At 51.7% G+C, this 18,755-nt stretch overlaps 1 protein-coding gene across 1 annotated transcript in view; it reads left to right on the plus strand.

Moving 5' to 3' along the window:
* Window positions 1–2,303: 2,303 nt before the first annotated feature.
* The window catches only part of IRS1 (insulin receptor substrate 1), a 62,790-nt gene continuing 46,338 nt past the window's right edge, over window positions 2,304–18,755 (plus strand). Inside the window, exon 1 of the mRNA XM_049614789.1 lies at window positions 2,304–6,373. Coding sequence (XP_049470746.1) covers window positions 2,306–6,352 — 4,047 coding nt within the window. The 5' untranslated portion in view covers window positions 2,304–2,305 and the 3' untranslated portion in view covers window positions 6,353–6,373. The remainder of the gene's footprint in view (window positions 6,374–18,755) is intronic.

An 18,755-nucleotide genomic window follows, 5' to 3' on the forward strand; every position in this document is an offset into this window, starting at 1 on the left:
CCCTCCTGCTATGCAAGGCTTGAAAGACAGGCAGCCCTACCAATCAGCAGGCTTCCCCTGGAAACAGCCCCCGCCCCTCACCCCAGCTCTAGGCCCAGGCGCGCTCCGCCGCGGCCCAGCCGGCCGGGCCATTGAGCATGCCCAGCGCTTCCACTGCTGCGTTTCCCCGCGAGCATCCCGCAGTGTCTGCGAGCTGGAGGCAGAGGAGGGTCTCCGGCGTGGAGAGGGGGCGGAAACCCCACACTGGCCAGGAATGGGGTGGATAATTAAGACAGCGTTACCCTGAATGACAGACGTCATCTTTGTAGGGTTCTTAATGCCAGGCGGGCGAGCAAGGGACAAACTGCTTGTTCATAGGTCAGCTCACAAAAACAACTTTGGGGAGCGTTGGCATGTGGTGAGACGGAGACCCCAAGATAACTGTAAGACTATGCAAGCAGATCCAGGATGCTGACCTGTTCTACTCATGAAGTACCCATTTTCCCCGTAGCGTTGAGCTGGCAGGATCCTTGTTTTCTCCCGATTATCCTTGTGGTCAAGGGTAAAAATTTTATGGGGTGGTTCAATGGGTGTGGTGGTTCAATGGGTGCGTGAAACAAACACTTAAGCCAATATTTACACAGTAGGGTTTGGGCCTTATGAACCCCTCTGTAGGTCCCTAACATCCTTTTTTAAAACACAGACACATTTCGGAATATGATAAAGGACATCTTCGTTTTCTCGCCCAGCCTTCACCCCCGTGAATCCCCGCCCCCTCGCTAGGAAGGAGGTAGGGGGAAGCCGTGATATTTACATTTTTCTCCCCCCAGTTCCTCAGCAGTAACCCCACAGCGCTGGGTTTCGAACACTCTACCCGGATCCCTCTTCTCATTTGGAGTGACCAGAATCCCCCAGTAAATGCCCTTGGGCGTCCCTCTGTCCCTTCGAGGTACCTCTCCCTGCAGTGGTTTCGGGGATTCCAAGGTGGAAGGCTGGCCCAGAAGTCCCTTAGAAGACCTTATAAAAACACAGATTTCCTCACCGTGGCCTATCACTGTGAAACTGAAGTCTGGCTTCTCTATTTTCTGGAGGAAAGAGGCTTGACCAGAAGCCACCCTCTCGAGGGGTCGATCTTACCTGTTAGGTAAGAATCTAGCCCAGCTCCGGCGCCCCCTCCTCCCTGGGTCCTCCCACTCGGGGCCCCGTAGCCGCAGTCCCCCCCCCCCGCCGCCCCCCACCCTCACTCCTGCGTCTTCCCGAGCCCGCCCCCCCCGCCGCCGTTTTCCCAGACTCCCCTCGTGCTTTCGGGTAGCCACCCAAACACACCCGCCCGCACCCTCGGCGGGGATTCCTGCGGGCCGGGGGCGCCCTGGGTGGCACGCGGGGAGGACGGCTCTGCGCCGGGGCGGGCGGCCGCGCAGGGGCGCTGCCCGAGCGCTGCGCGGGGGCCCAGCGCGGGCGCCGCTGCGGCACTGCCGGGGGGCGGAGAGGGGCGGGCGCGGGGCGGGCTCGGCCGGGAATGTAGAGACCCGGGCGGGAGCCTCCCGGCGGCGGCGGCGGCGGCGGCGGCGGCGGCGGCGGCCGGGCTGCGGAGCGCGGAGGCTCCGTCACGTGTTTTTCTCCTCCGAGTGAGACGGCGGCGCGGTCGGCGGGGGCCGGCGCGCAGAGCCAGACGCCGCCGCTTGTTTTGGTTGGGGCTCTCGGCAACTCTCCGAGGAGGAGGAGGAGGGAGGAGGGGAGAAGTAACTGCAGAGGCAGCGCCTCCCGGGGAAGAGGCGTCTTCCCCGACTCCTTCCCAAACCTCCCCCTTTGCCTCCCGCCCTCGTCCCCTCCCCTCCTCCCCTGCCGACTGGAGCGAGGGGCAGGGATGAGCCTGTCCCTCCGGCGCGTCCCCAGCTCCCTCGGCCGCCTAGTAGCGTTTCGCGTGGAAAAGGCACTTTCTCCGTCCGCCGAGATGGGCCCGAATGGGGGCTGCAGCGGACCCGTCCGCGGGCGGCAGCAGCAGCAGCAGCAACAGCCGCAGCGCCGCGGTCTCTGCGATTGAGCTGGTATTTGGGCGGCTGGTGGCGGCGGGGCGGTTGGGGGGTGGGAGGAGGCGGAGGAGGAGGCGAAGGAGGAGGAGGAGGAGGAGGGAGAACCCCGTGCAACGTTGGGACTTGGCAGCTCGCCTCCCCCTGCCCAAGGATATTTAATTTGCCTCGGGAATCGCTACTTCCAGAGGGGAACTCAGGAGGGAAGGCGCGCGCGCCTGGAGGGGCAACGCGGGGACCCCTGGCCGCCGCCGCCGCCGCCCGCCTGCGCCAGACTCCAGCCCGGGCGGCGAGAGATGCATCTTCGCTCCTTCCCGGCCGCGGCGGCTGCGAGGAGACTTGGCTCTCGGAGGATCCGGGCTGCACTAGCGCCGGACGCACTGCCTCCCCCCCCAGGGCATGAAACGCCCGTAAACTCCGGCCGGGGCCACCTCCTTGGCGCAGCCGCTGAGTCCCCCTTCGGCTGCCCCTCCCCGGCGCGGGCGGCGGCGTGGTGTTTGGAGTCGGGGGTTCTGCCGCCTCCAGCCCTGTTTGCATGTGCGGGGCCGCGGCGAGGAGCCTCCGCCCCCCACCCGGTTGTTTTTCAGCGCCTCCCTCTCCTCGGCGGCGGCGGCGGCGGCGGCGGTGGCGGCGGCAGCATGGCGAGCCCTCCGGAGACCGAAGGCTTCTCGGACGTGCGCAAGGTGGGCTACCTGCGCAAACCCAAGAGCATGCACAAGCGCTTCTTCGTGCTGCGGGCGGCCAGCGAGGCGGGGGGCCCGGCGCGCCTCGAGTACTACGAGAACGAGAAGAAGTGGCGGCACAAGTCGAGCGCCCCCAAACGCTCGATCCCCCTGGAGAGCTGCTTCAACATCAACAAGCGGGCGGACTCCAAGAACAAGCACCTGGTGGCCCTCTACACCCGGGACGAGCACTTTGCCATCGCGGCGGACAGCGAGGCGGAGCAGGACAGCTGGTACCAGGCCCTCCTGCAGCTGCACAACCGGGCCAAGAGCCACCACGACGGGGCCGCGGCCCCCGGGGCAGGAGGCGGCGGGGGCAGCTGCAGTGGCAGCTCGGGCCTCGGCGAGGCTGGGGAGGACTTGAGCTACGGGGATGTGCCCCCAGGACCTGCGTTCAAGGAGGTCTGGCAGGTGATCCTGAAACCCAAGGGCCTGGGTCAGACAAAGAACCTGATTGGCATCTACCGCCTCTGCCTGACCAGCAAGACCATCAGCTTCGTGAAGCTGAACTCGGAGGCGGCGGCCGTGGTGCTGCAGCTGATGAACATCAGACGCTGCGGCCACTCCGAGAACTTCTTCTTCATCGAAGTGGGCCGTTCCGCAGTGACGGGACCTGGGGAGTTCTGGATGCAGGTGGATGACTCTGTGGTGGCCCAGAACATGCACGAGACAATCCTGGAGGCCATGCGGGCCATGAGCGACGAGTTCCGTCCTCGAAGTAAGAGCCAGTCCTCCTCCAACTGCTCCAACCCCATCAGCGTCCCCCTGCGCAGGCACCACCTCAACAACCCGCCACCCAGCCAGGTGGGGCTGACCCGCCGCTCTCGCACCGAGAGCATCACCGCCACCTCTCCGGCCAGCATGGTGGGCGGGAAGCAGGGCTCCTTCCGCGTGCGCGCGTCCAGCGACGGCGAGGGCACCATGTCCCGCCCGGCCTCGGTGGACGGCAGCCCCGTGAGTCCGAGCACCAACAGGACGCACGCGCACCGGCATCGCGGCAGCTCCCGGCTGCACCCGCCTCTCAACCACAGCCGCTCCATCCCCATGCCTTCGTCCCGCTGCTCGCCTTCTGCCACCAGCCCGGTCAGTCTGTCGTCCAGCAGCACCAGTGGCCACGGCTCCACCTCGGACTGCCTCTTCCCCCGGCGCTCTAGTGCTTCTGTGTCCGGTTCCCCCAGCGATGGCGGTTTCATCTCCTCGGATGAGTACGGCTCCAGTCCTTGCGATTTCCGAAGTTCCTTCCGCAGTGTCACCCCGGATTCCCTGGGCCACACCCCACCGGCCCGCGGGGAGGAGGAGCTGAGCAACTACATCTGCATGGGAGGCAAAGGCTCCTCCACCCTCACCGCCCCCAATGGTCACTACATTTTGCCTCGGGGTGGCAATGGTCACCGCTACGTCGCCGGGGCCGGCCTGGGCACCAGCCCAGCCCTGGCCGGGGATGAAGGAGCTAGTGCAGCCGATCTGGATAATCGGTTCCGAAAGCGGACTCACTCGGCCGGCACGTCCCCTACCATTTCCCACCAGAAGACCCCATCGCAGTCCTCGGTGGCTTCCATTGAGGAGTACACGGAGATGATGCCTGCCTACCCGCCAGGAGGTGGCAGCGGAGGCCGCCTGCCCGGCTACCGGCACTCCGCCTTCGTGCCCACCCACTCCTACCCCGAGGAGGGTCTGGAGGTGCACCGGGGCCACCACCGCCCAGACACCTCCTCTCTCCACACTGATGATGGCTACATGCCCATGTCCCCAGGAGTGGCCCCAGTGCCCAGCAGCCGCAAGGGCAGCGGGGACTACATGCCCATGAGCCCCAAGAGCGTGTCTGCGCCACAGCAGATCATCAACCCCATCAGGCGCCATCCCCAGAGGGTGGACCCCAATGGCTACATGATGATGTCCCCTAGCGGCAGCTGCTCTCCTGACATCGGAGGTGGGCCCAGCAGCAGCGGCAGTGGCGCCGCCCCCTCTGGGAGCAGCTACGGGAAGCTGTGGACCAACGGGGTCGGGAGCCACCACCCTCACGCTCTGCCACATCCCAAACTCCCCGTAGAGAGTGGTGGCGGCAAGCTCTTGTCTTGTACCGGTGACTACATAAACATGTCGCCGGTGGGGGACTCCAATACCAGCAGCCCCTCCGACTGCTACTACGGCCCGGAGGACCCCCAGCACAAGCCAGTCCTCTCCTACTACTCGTTGCCAAGGTCCTTTAAGCACACCCAGCGCCCCGGGGAGCTGGAGGACAGTGCCCGGCACCAGCACCTCCGCCTTTCCTCCAGCTCTGGTCGCCTTCTCTATGCCGCCACTGCAGAAGACTCCTCCTCCTCTACCAGCAGCGACAGCCTGGGCGGCGGGTACTGTGGGGTCAGGCCCGATTCTGGCCTCCCGCACATCCACCATCAGGTCCTGCAGCCCCATCTGCCTCGAAAGGTGGACACGGCTGCCCAGACCAACAGCCGCCTGGCTCGGCCCACGAGGCTGTCCCTGGGGGATCCCAAGGCCAGCACCTTACCTCGGGTCCGAGAGCAGCAGCCACAGCCCCCGCTGCTGCACCCTCCGGAGCCCAAGAGCCCAGGGGAATATGTGAATATTGAGTTTGGGGGGGATCAGCCGGGCTACTTATCTGGTCCCGTGGCTTCCCGCGGCTCGCCTTCTGTCAGGTGCCCATCCCAGCTCCAGCCAGCCCCCAGAGAGGAAGAGACTGGCACTGAAGAGTACATGAACATGGACCTGGGGCCGGGCAGGAGGGCCACCTGGCAGGAGGGTGCCGGGGTCCAGCCAGGCAGAGTGGGCCCCACACCTCCTGGGGCGGCCAGCGTGTGCAGGCCCACCCGGGCCGTGCCCAGCAGCCGCGGTCACTACATGACCATGCAGATGGGCTGTCCCGGTCAGAGCTATGTGGACACCTCACCAGTTGCCCCCATCAGCTATGCTGACATGCGGACAGGCCTCGTTGTGGAGGAGGCGAGCCTTCCGGGGGCCACGGCCGCCGCTCCCTCCTCATCCTCGGGGGCCTCGGCTTCCCCCACTGCGCCTCAAAAAGCAGGGGAGCTGGTGGCCCGCTCTTCCCTGCTGGGGGGCCCGCAGGGACCCGGAGGCATGAGCGCCTTCACCAGGGTGAACCTCAGCCCCAACCGGAACCAGAGTGCCAAAGTGATCCGTGCGGACCCGCAAGGGTGCCGGAGGCGGCACAGCTCTGAGACCTTCTCCTCGACACCCAGTGCCACCCGGGCGGGCAACACGGTGCCCTTCGGAGGGGGCGCTGCAGGAGGGGGCAGCGGTGGTGGCAACGGCAGCGCCGAGGAGGTGAAACGCCACAGTTCTGCTTCCTTCGAGAACGTGTGGCTGAGGCCTGGGGAGCTCGGGGGAGCCCCCAAGGAGCCGGCCCAAGTGTGCGGGGCCGCCGGGGGTTTGGAGAACGGTCTTAACTACATAGACCTGGATTTGGTCAAGGACTTCAAACAGCGCCCTCAGGAGCGCCCCCCTCAACCACAGCCGCCCCCGCCCCTGCCCCCTCATCAGCCTCTGGGCAGCAGCGAGGGCAGCTCCACCCGCCGCTCCAGCGAGGATTTAAGCGCCTATGCCAGCATCAGTTTCCAGAAGCAGCCAGAGGACCTCCAGTAGCTCGACTGGACATCACAGCAGGTGCGTTTCATGGTGACAAAGTCAGAAGACAAAACTGCTTTGAACCCTGTGCTGGAATTCTCTTCCTCTTTGCCTAGGCCCCCTTTCCTCTCCTTCCCACTGCTTCCTTAGGGGGTGCATTCCCAGGATGGGAGAGGTTAGGACACACAAGGTGTGCTCTGCCCCCCTCCCCCCCCCCCCCCCCCCCCCATGACACTTGGCTGGTGGTCAAATAAACCTGTTGGAGCAGCGGCCCAGGAGGCCTTTTTCATTTGAGGTTCCCAAGTGAAATACTTAACCGTATGATTTTCAAAAATATATACCCTACACCAGTGCTGAGGCTTGTGAAGTCCCTATATAAGAACCTTGTTCTCTTTATTGAAGTTTTCTTTTGACTGTATATTTAGGTCAGTCCCTAGAAGGAACAGACGACAAAAATACTGGTTAATACAGGGTCTAAACCAAACCCTCCACTTGAGATAGTTTCTTGGAGCTCTTCAGGGTGATCTTATCAAGTTGCTCTGTGTCCTTTAGTTCTGTGATTTCACAATACCAAGGCAACATAAATAGCAGTGGAAACATCAATTTTTATTCCTGCTGCCCTAAAACGATTCAGGAGGAAGAGCTTATTCAGGCTTACATATTTAGAGAGACATACTTGCCTGTTTGTGACTCTCTGTAGAAAGTAATTATGGGTGACATTCTCTTTTTGTTCCCGAACCAGGATTTGTGAAATATTATTCACACACCGACCCACCACCTCACAGGCATGGCTGTTTTTATACAGGGGATGCAGTGAAGTCTGCTGGTGTCTGAGACCCATTATTAGTTAAGAGTTATGGAAATCCACCCCAGCGTGTCTGCCTTACCGTTGTCTGTTCTTGCAAAGGCCTCAGGGAGACATCACCCAGATCGTTTGAGGACTACCGCACATCTTCTGTAAAATTACTTAACATTTTTTTGTGTGTGGAAGAGAAAGAGTATTGAGCTAGGGGAGCGCGGGGGTCTGGTTTGATTTTGCATTGAATGTTAAAGCCCCTTCATTTGGGGGGCATTTCTGGTTGGTCTTTAAAGGCAAGAGTAGACACCTCAGTAAATGTGGAAACTTAGCCTGTTACGTCTTCTGTGGCTAAGGCTCTACTGAAAATGAAAAACATTTGTAATAGGAAATCAGCCTGTCCTTCATTCCGTTGAGCCTGTTTTCTGGTGGTCATAATTGTGGGAAGAAGAGAGGAGTGCAGTTTGCAAATAATGTGATGAGTTGGCAATGTAGAAGTTTCCAGCATTTGGAAACACTTTATTCTGACGAACTGATTATCTTGTGATAGTCTTTTTGATATATGCTTCACAGAATGAGCTTTTAAAAGCATTATTCTTCGTAATGTGTGTCCATTCATAAGAAATTGTGCATTGGGTTTCTATTCATAGGTATTTGCTTATCATGTGGCCTCAGTCTCCTTGATTCTAACAGCCTCTAATATTTGACCCCTATCCTTCTCTGTTTTCTAGAACAAGACATAGATATAAAAACATTCCGACTAAGATTTTAGAGGATATATTACACAAAGCATTATTTGATCAGTATTTAACCTCTCTTTTCATGAGTCACTAGACGAGAGATTTAATTGTATATATCAACATCAGTTAAAAACTTTGGTCATTTTTAAATGATAAAAAAAAATGCTTAGGGGAAAACCCCTCTAATCCTTTAACCATTTATGCTGCAAAGTGTTTCATTTATAAAGTAATGAGAGTTTGAAGGAAAAAAGAAAAAAACCCAGCAGAACCAACATTGTGGCCAGAGGGGAGATGAAAGAGGACAGGAAAGAAGAAATTCTCCTCACCTGCTTTCTTCGGTCGAACCGGTCTCTTTTTATGTAGAGTAGAAGAAATAATATTTGCTCTAAAAGAAACTGATGACCAAATAGAGTTTTCATCTTTTCAAGGGGCTTTAAAATGCAATCCCCTTTACGTGGAGGGTACCTTAAAAACCAACCAACCAAAGCCAAACGATCTTCTGAGCTTTCTTAGGGAGAGTATAATATTTTGGAACACGCATATAGTCATATCCCTAATAATCTGGGAGTAGCAGCACACCATGCTTTCACAGCACCATGGCAGAAAAATTCGACAGTGCATATTGTACGATGTAAATGGCGAGATGAGAGGTGTGTGCGGGTGTGTTTTCTTTGAGGCACCGAATGCTGCTTGGCCCCCTTCCCATCGTGAATTCTGCTCACCTGCCTCTGCCCTGTTGAGTTTAAAGACAGTCCATTCTCCTCAGAAACACAAAAGCGGACCCGCCCCTGGCAAACAACTTTTCCCAGGAATGAGTATGCTGCTTTGTAAAAACATCCTTTTCCTAACTCCCTCGGCAATTTCTGTCTTTGCCTGCCTTGCTGTTGCTCAGGTAAAACCCGAAACTGGGAAGTAATGAGGCGCGCTTCCTCCTCACCCCCTCCTCCCCGTTTTATTAAACATTGCGGCTTCTCCAGTATTTTTCTCTATTAAAGGAGAACATTTGTGAGGCAGCTCAGGAGCTCAGAACTGGTGGTTTTCCTTCTGATTGACCTCATGGCAGCTACCGGGTTTTGTCAACCTGTGTCTCCTTGGAGTTCTGTTTTTAGTTGTTTTCCGGCATCCCCTTCTCCCCTGTTCTTTGTTTCCCATCTCTTGTTTCCTGTTTCTGGCGTTGTCTTGTTTTGTGTGTGTGTGTGTGTGTGTGTGTGTGTGTGTGTGTGTGTGCGCGCGCGCCTCATTTCAGAATCTCGCAGTCCTTGTGGCCTACTCTGCAGAGTGGGTTGAGAGCCCAAGAAAGAAGGCAGAAAGGACACAGCAGCCCAGTTTTTCAATTTGTTTTTTAGTTTTGAAACTGCAGCTCGGGCACATAGATCAGGCTTTGGCAAAGGCACAGACCCAAGCCACCCCTTTTAGGTCCCCCCCCCCCCTTATTTTTCTTTTTTGGTCATTTTGTTATGATCCCTTCAAAAAAAAAGGGAGGGGGGAGCATTTCTTTTCTTTCACTGCATTTCCTTGGGATTTCAAGGATTCCTACCTCCACGACTACCTCCCTCCTCCTCCCTCCTTCCCTTCCCCTCCCTGTGTGGCCTTTTTGTCTGGCGCATACCGTCTCAGCTCTGGCACTTTCCCGTTTCCCGGGTCACCTCCGCTTCCTGCATTCCTCCCTATTTATTTGGCACTTGGCTCCCCTCCCTCCTCCGAGCCCCTTGAGCCGGGGGTTGGGGAATCTGCAGCGGGGCTGAGGCCGCCCTCACAAACCTCCCACCCCGCCCACCTCCGGTCGCCTGGGGGCGCCGGGCTGCCTGGCCCCGTCCCCGCCCCGCCGGCCGCGTGGTGGTCGGGAGAGCCTGCTGAGCCCCGGCCCCTCGGTGCAGGACTGGCTCTGGGTGGGCGGGGCGGACGGGCGCGGATTGGCTCCCGCCAGAGCCAATCAGCGCGAGCATTGGCAGGACTGCGGAGGGCGTGGGGTGGGGCCTCGAGCGGGGGTCGGGCGGGGGCGGTGGGCTCCGGCCTCCGTCCGGGGTCTCCGCGGTAGCCGGCGGGCTGGGCATCGGGGGCGCCAGTCGTCTACCTCTGTCCCTCCACCTCTTCCCTCTGGAGCCCGCGGAGCTGAGCCAGATGCGCGTCTCTCCCCCCGCCCCCCCCCCCCCCACGCCCGGAGGATGTTATGCTCTCAGCCTTATTCGTGCCTCCAGCCCAGAATCCCAAGAATGAGAAAGTCCAACCAGCCCACTGACAGAGGCCGGAAACACACACTTCCTCTTTTTTTTAATTGAGAAAAATCCAGGCCATGACCATGTGACATGCCCCATTTTGTTTCCCTCCTCTCTTTACTACGGTTTACTACGACGCCACGTTCCTTCATCTTCCTGTCTGGAAATCCAGGAGCACGTGGTTGTAGGATTGATTGGGTTGGCTCAAGATTCTTACATTTACGTCCCTTACTAATGGGAGGGAGGAGGGGGAAGAAAAAAACGGAGGAGGAAGTACAAGTGCTGTGGCTGGCACTGTTTGGGGAATCATTCAGGAAAAACTCATTTGGCTGGAAATTGCATTAGGGTCAACACTGTATATCGAGCGGCTGCAGTTCGAAAAGCATGGAGCCAGATAAGATCAACAAAAACTGACCCTTCTAGGCCCAGGGGAGCTCCCAGTGAAATGAAAACGCCGGATATAGCTTGCAAATCATGAGAATCTAGAGATTGATTGCAACGGCCTGGGTAGGGTTTGGTACTGAGGTTGGGGGAAACGCTGCTTAAGCTCTCAAAACCAGATTTGTTTTTTTGACCAGTGACAGCTCCAGTGAAAGATCATCAGGGGAGACTGGCTACCTTTCCTAAAGCTTGCTAGGTTTGTGTTGTGGCCCTCACATAACCAACAGCATATGAGATGTATTACTTGAGGGGATGGAAAATGTGTTCAGATCTGTCCTTTCTAAAATAAAGGAAAATAAAAGAAATCCTCCCCTTCCCCTCTCACCAGCCAGCATCCCTCATGCATCACTGCAGCATAAGCCCCAAAGGCAGCCGTTTTTTCCGTAGGTGTAAATGTAAGGAAGAAGCACCGCCCTGGTGTAAATGCCATGCCTCATGCTGTTCTGAGCTGTGGGAGAGTTTCTCTGTTCCAGAAAACTTTGAACATCTAACAATCTTATTAATCTCTGCTCTCCTTGAAGTAGTATTTTAGGTTAAAAAAATAAATCCATAAAAAATTCTATATATGTTAGTCGTTTCTCTGATTGCCCCCCCCCCCCATGAAGACTATCTCCAATATTGCCTACAACAAAGGACTTGCAATTCAAAAGTTCATGTCTTCCCTGACCCTTGCTTCCCCCCTCCCACCCCCGGAGTGGTGGGGAGGTTATCAAAATTTCTGGAAAATAGCTTTATGCTATCTTTAATGATGGAATGGAAAAAACAGTTCCTGGAAGCCAGAGATCTTGGGTTGTAACACAGCCTGTGCCCTTCACTAGCTAAGCGACCTTGGGCAAGTCACTTAATTTCTCGGAACCTATTTCCTCATCGGTAACTCGAGAGTTTTGTTCTAAATTATTCTGACCTCCTTTGCAGCACTAAACATAGGAGTATTTTGGAGACAATAACTGATATTCTTTAATGGGTCAGTTGTAATGAGGATTCTTTCCGAAGAAGCTGTTGATGGGGTCATAATGAAGTGCATGAGAATATTCTGTTTCGTCCTGTTCTGGCTTTTGGATCACTCTTAATAGTTTTGATTCAGGACCTATTTTAACCTTTCTGGTTTGGAGGGGAGCAGATTTTAACAGACCTTAAGACAAGACCTCCAGACTGCACCAGTCTCAATTTTTCGAAACTTTTCTAGACTGAACTGGGCTCCTCCTCCTCTTTCCTTGTTGAAAACTCAAATGCGTGTGGGAATGCAAGTCGGCTGCTAGTTTCTTGCCTCCTAAGGTCAACTGTTGGAAGCATCCCACCCCACAGTACAGGTCAAGCTTTAACCAGTCGATGCCTATGACATTATTCTGTTTCTTCTCTTGGAAATCACCCCTTCTTATGTGGGTGGTCTGCTTATGGATAGTGTTTCTCATTTGTACCGTCAGAATCCTTCAGTGAGGTATCAGAGAGGAAACCTGAGAGGGCAAGTGAGGACTATAGGAAATCTTTTACAATTTTTTGTTTCAGCCTTGTTAGGTGTGTGAAAAGGCCCCGTATTTCTCTTGCTGGCAGCCTGAGTTTCATCTAGCTTTTTTGTGTGTTCTCTTTTCCAATCCTTCTGCTACCTATCATGTATATTTCTTAGCTGTATAGTATATTAATGGGTTTTTTTTTTTATTTTGGTGGGTTGGTAACTTTAGGATAATGGGACACCTCACAATTACAAGGTTTTGTTTTAAAGAAAGCTATTCTCTCAATCATTTCCTCATGTTACAAAGTTACTGGAAATTGTATTCAAGGAAAATAGTGTCTTGTGAATTCAGTTTGAAGTCAGTTTCCCACTAAAGATTCTGCAACCCTCTTTGCCACATCTACAATTATATACTTGATTTATTATTTCCTTATGAGTCCGTAGCTACGCGTCAGACTCTAAAAGCTCTTCTTAAAATGTTCTTGAAACATGTTTAGAAGTTGTAATCACGTTTAATTTTAATTTAACAGAATTACATTCTAGTATTGGTATGGGATATAATATTAGTATGCTAATTGCCAACTAATGAAATAGTTGCCCCCCAAAAAGTTATCATAAAGCTTTTTTGAATGATAGCTAGGAAATATCATCTACTTACTTCCATTCTTGTCTTGCAAGGTGGAGATGGGAGTATCTTGCCCGTTCTTGATTCACAGAAAAAAGGAAAAGATAGATTAGATGGGTATAAGGTACTGTCATCTATGGGGAAAGGAACATTTCCCATTTTAATAATATTCTTGCTTCAGGCTCTGCTATAATCTGTTTGTTAAAATAGAGTTGGTTGGATAAACGGTATTTGTGCTTCCTCAATGAGCCAGTGATCTTTGAATAATAGAGCTTTTAAAAATGATGTGTTGATGTTGAAAAGGCTGCTTTTCTTTTTCAACCCTCTTTCTGTATTTTCATTAATGATGGCAGTGGAATTGAATATGTGGGTCAGGCTATAATTTTAATTGGATCATTGCATCTGTCTTCAAGCGGAGAGGAAATTTTGTGGTTTTATTACCCCCACCCTGAATGTTTTATTGAGTAATGTTTTACTGAGTGAGCATTCATTGTTTTCCTTTTGCCATTCCTTGTTTGCTCGTTTGTTTGTTCCCCACTCTGTGTCATACCTTCTGCCATCTACTCCTGGTTCTGTTTGAGCCAAACCCACATACATTGGACGCTAATTGGTTGGGCTGTAAAGAAGATGCCGGTAAACCCAAGTTCATAAACTTTTCCCCCTTGTTTTCTATTGACCAAAAAATACTTGGATGCGAGTTCTCTGATCTGCCCTGACATATTTAGGTCATGCTGCTGAATGAACAGTATCACTTAATCTTGAGAAATTGATAGTTGCGTTATGTTTGTTGAAATGATTAAAGAGACATCCCCCCCCCTTTTTTTTCTGTGAATGTGGATAGTGTGGCAAACAAATTATATTTTGCACAAAAAGTCATGATGCTTCTTTTTAGGAAAGTTACAATCCATGCGAGGTGGGGAAAAATTTGAGAAAAGACATTTATAAAAATATGACAGTTAAAGGTCTGCAAAATATTCATTAGTTACTCTGTCCTCAACTATTATTCGTCTTTTATTCTCTCATGATCATTTCCCTGCTCCCTTTTCAAATTATCTGAAGGGCTCATTAGGATACCAGAAAATAATCATACTTACTCTTGAATTTTAGGGATTGTGGAGATAATCAGAAGAACTTTAGCTTCTCTGGTACAAGACCAGAGGCCGCCTACCTCCCAAACTCAACGTGCATGATCTGCCCTCGGCCTAACAGCCCCCAGACCATGTTTTCTTGCTGGCCCCTCTCCCTCTTTTCCTCAACATACACCACTGAGCACCGACGGTGTTCCAATAGCACGTATTTTCTTGTAAGCCGATGGGGGTGGACCCATGAAAGTGGAGGGGGGGAAAGGTGGTGAAGGCAGTTCAAGTAATTACCAAACTTCTTACGGCACAGCTTATCTGGGGGAAAAGAAACAAACCAAAAAACAAGATTCAGAACATGAAATCCATGAAAGTCAGCATTTTTTCATAGCCTTACGGGGTGAATGTGCCCATCTACCTCAAAGGATTATGCTTTTCTCAGCCCTTCTAACCCTGCCTTCCTGGCTGGCAGTAACACCAGCATAATTAAATAGCTTATGAGGCTGTTGAAACTATTCGGAAGAGTGGCCCATTTTTGGATATTCAGCCGGCAAACGTAATATTAGCAAGAAGCAAGAGAAAGATCTCTTTGGCTCTTGTGTGCAGGCGAAGCGGCCAGGAGAGGGGGGTCCAGGTGTTACAGGGACCGGAGTTCATGAGGACTTGCTGGAGGTTGGGCCGCGTTACGAAGCCTGGGGTGAAGGTGGAAGCTGCAAAAGAAATTGTAAAAGTCTTTTCCTTCCGTCTTCGAAGTTCTATCATTCAAGGACTTTTTCTTCCCCCCCCCTTCGGGTGGGTGGTTTTTATTTTTAGTAGTGACAGGCTTTAACCCTCTGACCTCTGGTTCCTGTGCCTGCTTCTGGCTGGAAGTATAATCTCCTTTGAGGTTTTGTCATTGCTGTTTCTTCTGCGTGTTCCCTTGCACTCTCTCTGCTTTGATGATGGGCAGCCGTATTTGTTTTTAAGGTTAGAGTCGTTTCTTACGGGAACAAAAAGGCATTTCTTTTTTAAGACCACCAAGTCTTAGGATAGCTTGCCGGATCTAGTCACGTTATTTAAAAAAAAAAAAAAAAGTGTCGGTGTGGGTAATTCGTGCGTGTGCTCTAAGTTTCAAGCAGTTGAAAACATCTTTTTTTTTTTTTTTTTTAAGGTAGAAAGTGAAAACTAAGCTTCCCTCCCGCTCTTGCTCCCCAGGTTGCCTTCCCCTAGGCCACCATCAATGCTGGATTTTGTTTATGTTTCCAGAGATGAACTGCTCATAAATTTTGAAGCTTAGTAATAGGGGGTTGGTTAAATGCCCAACTACTCCAAGTCTTCCATGGAAGAACATGCTCAGATCCCCTGTGTTGGCACCGAAGAAACACAGCAGAGAGCATGCCTCTTACAAGAGACTCACTGCCTTTTTTGTTAAGAGGAAAAAAGAAAAGTACTCTTTCCTTTCCTTACCTCTTGTGACTCTTCGGGACGCAATATAAAAAGCGTAATCTAGTGTAACCCAGTGATGGAGGGAACGCATTAGTTAGGAAATGATCTGCTTTTCTAATGTTGAAGCGTTTGTGCAAATTGATTATGAAGGGAAAAGGGCCTCAGTCTTCAAAGTGCAAGTCTTTATTATTCTGTTTTCTCCTCGGGGCACTTCCATGGGAGCTGGCCAGCATTTCCCCGCCCCCTCCAATGGAATGAACAACTAGTTCTTAATATAGTGTGGTAGGATTAACTATAAAGGTTAACGATCCTTTTGAAGGCTTTCTGGTCACCCAGGTCTCCTATTGGTGAGAGTTCAAAAGAATTAATACTTTCTATTGGAATGGTCTGAAAGATTGGGGAAACCATTTCAAATTCTGGGAGCAGGTTACTTTAGACATCATAATCGCATGTAAATAATACAATAAATTGCTTTCGTGATTTCCTCTCCTAGTAACTTTGGAGAAAGTGAGTGGAATCTGTTCCGTCTCCTGAGGAAATGTGTATCACTGTGTGTATGACAGAGATGATCTCTACTTTGTACCAGTGAGGCAGCCTAATGGTTAGACACATTTATGGCTGATGTCCTTCCTGATTGTGGTCCAGGTACGGTATGAATAGGATGGGGCAGTTCTCGTTATAAAATAGAAACTTTTGAGAACATGAGAACAGATAACATTTAAGTCATAATTACCAATATTTTTATCATTTTTGGTGACTTGTTAATAAGAATATGCTAAAGGCAATAATACCGGGTTTTCTTCCAGATCCTCTGGAGTGAGGGATGAAATACAGCATGCAGGAACTTTTTTTTTTTTTAATTTTTTTTTTTTAACGTTTATTTATTTTTGAGACAGAGAGAGACAGAGCATGAACGGGGGAGGGGCAGAGAGAGGGAGACACAAAATCCGAAACAGGATCCAGGCTCCGAGCCATCAGCCCAGAGCCCGACGCGGGGCTCGAACTCACGGACCGCGAGATTGTGACCTGAGCTGAAGTCGGACGCTTAACCCACTGAGCCACCCAGGCGCCCCCAGCATGCAGGAACTTTTAAAACAGCTGTTAAAGAATTTAATATAGGAAGCAAGCTAATTTCTTAGGTGTATGCATCATTTGCCTGCATTAGGTGTACGTATCGTTTGGGCTGTAAGATACCACCCCAAGACCTGTTGCCTTAAGATATCTGTCATTTGTTAGATCCCAGTCCTGAGGGCTGGGGAGCTGGGCTGCGTTCAGCCGGGCAGTTCCTGTCTCACCTGGGTAAACTCCTGTGGTTGCAGTTGGTGGACGGTTGGCCGAGGGCTGGTTGGTTTACAGTGGTTTCCCTTACTTGTCTGGTGGCTGATGCTGACCGTTGGTGCCTGCTGTTGGTTGAACCAGAGCAAGCTAACCCAAAGTTCGCGCAGTCCTTGGGTGAGCAACCAGCCGCAGCCAGAGGGGGGCAGGAGTGCACAAGTACTTTTCAGTGCTCTGCTTACACCACTTTTGCTGCTCTCCCATTGGCCGGAGCAAGTCACAAAGCCGTGCCCAGTTTCAAGGGATAGGAGAATAGACACTACTTCTTGATGGGAGAAGCCATTGTTTCTGACTTCTACAATGTATGAGCGTATGTATACGTGCAGTTGTTCATACCATCATTGACCATTTATCAGTTGCATGTTGAACATTTAGAATAAAGTTATTCTTAAATGTGTATAATGAGCATGCCTAGCTTTGGGTGAAACAGCCCTGATTCCCTTTGTATGAAGTGTTATCACTTTGTTCCTTCTAATTTTTCTTTTGTGAAAAACACAAAAGCTTAGAAGGTCTCCACAAACTTTTATTGAGTTCGTACTGTGAACCCGGCACTGGGGATGGAAATAGGTGTGCCCCTGCCTTCCTGGTGCTTGTAGGAGGCAGAGAACAAAGAAGTAAACAGTGAATTTCATTGCTGCACAATGTGGTACGATGAGGAAGAAGGACACGGTGTTACGAAGTGGAATAATGGGAAACCACTTTAAATGTGGGGACAGGAAATGATTTGAGAAAATAGTACATAATATGGTTCTATCATTGAGGTTTGTGAAAGGAGAGCAAATATTTTTATATCACGTGTTCATGGGGCCAGGTGCAGATTCGGATCTTTTTTTTAAGAGTTTGATTTCCCCCTTGAGATAGGCCTCTTATGGAATGAGTGAAAGCTGGAAGTTCACCTCTAAGAAAAACATGACAAATGACTACTGAGGTTTCTAGTATCAGAGGCTGTTGTGGACTACAGTTTCTAACAGTCCTCAGGCAGTTCACACAGTCTTGGCGATGAAATGGGGTAGTAGAGAGGGGCCCAGAGCCACAGGGCATCAGGCATCATCCCTCTGCCCCTTCACCAACACCACCCTCTCCCCACGCATGTGGCAAGCTGGACCAGAGCAGAGCTTGTGCAGAGAACTAGACTTTGAGTGGGGAGTGGTGGAGAGTAACGGGTGAAATGGAGTCCAGGACTTTTCGACGGTTTGAAAGGAATTTTCCCACCTGAGCACAAACGTAGACTTTGGTAACGCAGAGTTGCTGGCTCTTGGGAAGCAAATGCTTGACGGTTGGCAGTATCCGAAGGCCAACCCTGTCCCAGATCTCTTACCAGGCAGTATTTCCATTTTTCTTACACCAGAGCCTCGAATGCCTTAAACGTTCCTGAGGTCAGAGAACAAAACAAAACTGGGACACTGGGTAACATATGTCACATCGCGAGGAGGGAAGGGAGATCCCTAAAGTGTTTTGAGGGGCTAGTTGAGTGGTGTATTTATATCCTGATCTTGACAGCTTGCACCCACCCCCCAGCTCCTCCTTGGCTTGCCCTCTGCCCCCTTCCCAATTCCAGCACACTCTTTGAACCACCGTTAACAATACCTTCCTTTCAAAGCTGATCTCCTTCCCTCTGGTTAGATTAAGGTATATACATATTACATTTGTTTCCCTAAAGAATGGGTAATGACTTTACTTCTGAAAATAGTTTACTTTCACTGGTAGTGTACCCTGGAAGTCATTGGGATTATAATGAAAACTTTCCCTTTTGCTAAGCTTTTCGTGTGTGTGTGTGTGTGTGTGTGTGTGTGTGTGTGTGTGTGTTTGGAGGCGAGGAGGGCTGGGGAGTGGAAACTACATTCCAATAAAAAGGGTTACATTCCTAAAACTAGGTCTTCAAAAATATTTTGCAGCCTGAGCCTTTGGTCCGTCACAAGTTCCTACAAGGGACAACCTTCAGACAGTGTATGGGCTTGTTGATTCTCGGGCCTTTGAACTGTGTGAGGAATGTGTCTCAAGACGGAAAAAGGAATGACTCCTGCTTTTAGGCTCTAGCCTGAAAGCTGGAAGAATGTTATTGTGTCTTCAAAGCCTGCTTCCCACCACGCTGTATTAGATGGGTTCTTGGAAAGCGTCTTTGCATGATCAAGTATACAACAAAAGCCCGTGCCACCCAATTTGATCTAATTCAATGGCTACTTTTAGGTGGGTTTTAAATTAATGTGTCTCTTCTGTAAGAATACAGCCCCATTCCTCTGCTCCCTCTTTACCCCAGTTGAGATGATTTATAGTGACTCACTAGATTAGGAAACTTGAGGCCTTCCTTTTTTGG

The sequence above is a fragment of the Panthera uncia genome, assembly GCF_023721935.1.
Source record: "Panthera uncia isolate 11264 chromosome C1 unlocalized genomic scaffold, Puncia_PCG_1.0 HiC_scaffold_3, whole genome shotgun sequence".
Classification (NCBI taxonomy): Eukaryota; Metazoa; Chordata; class Mammalia; order Carnivora; family Felidae; genus Panthera; species Panthera uncia.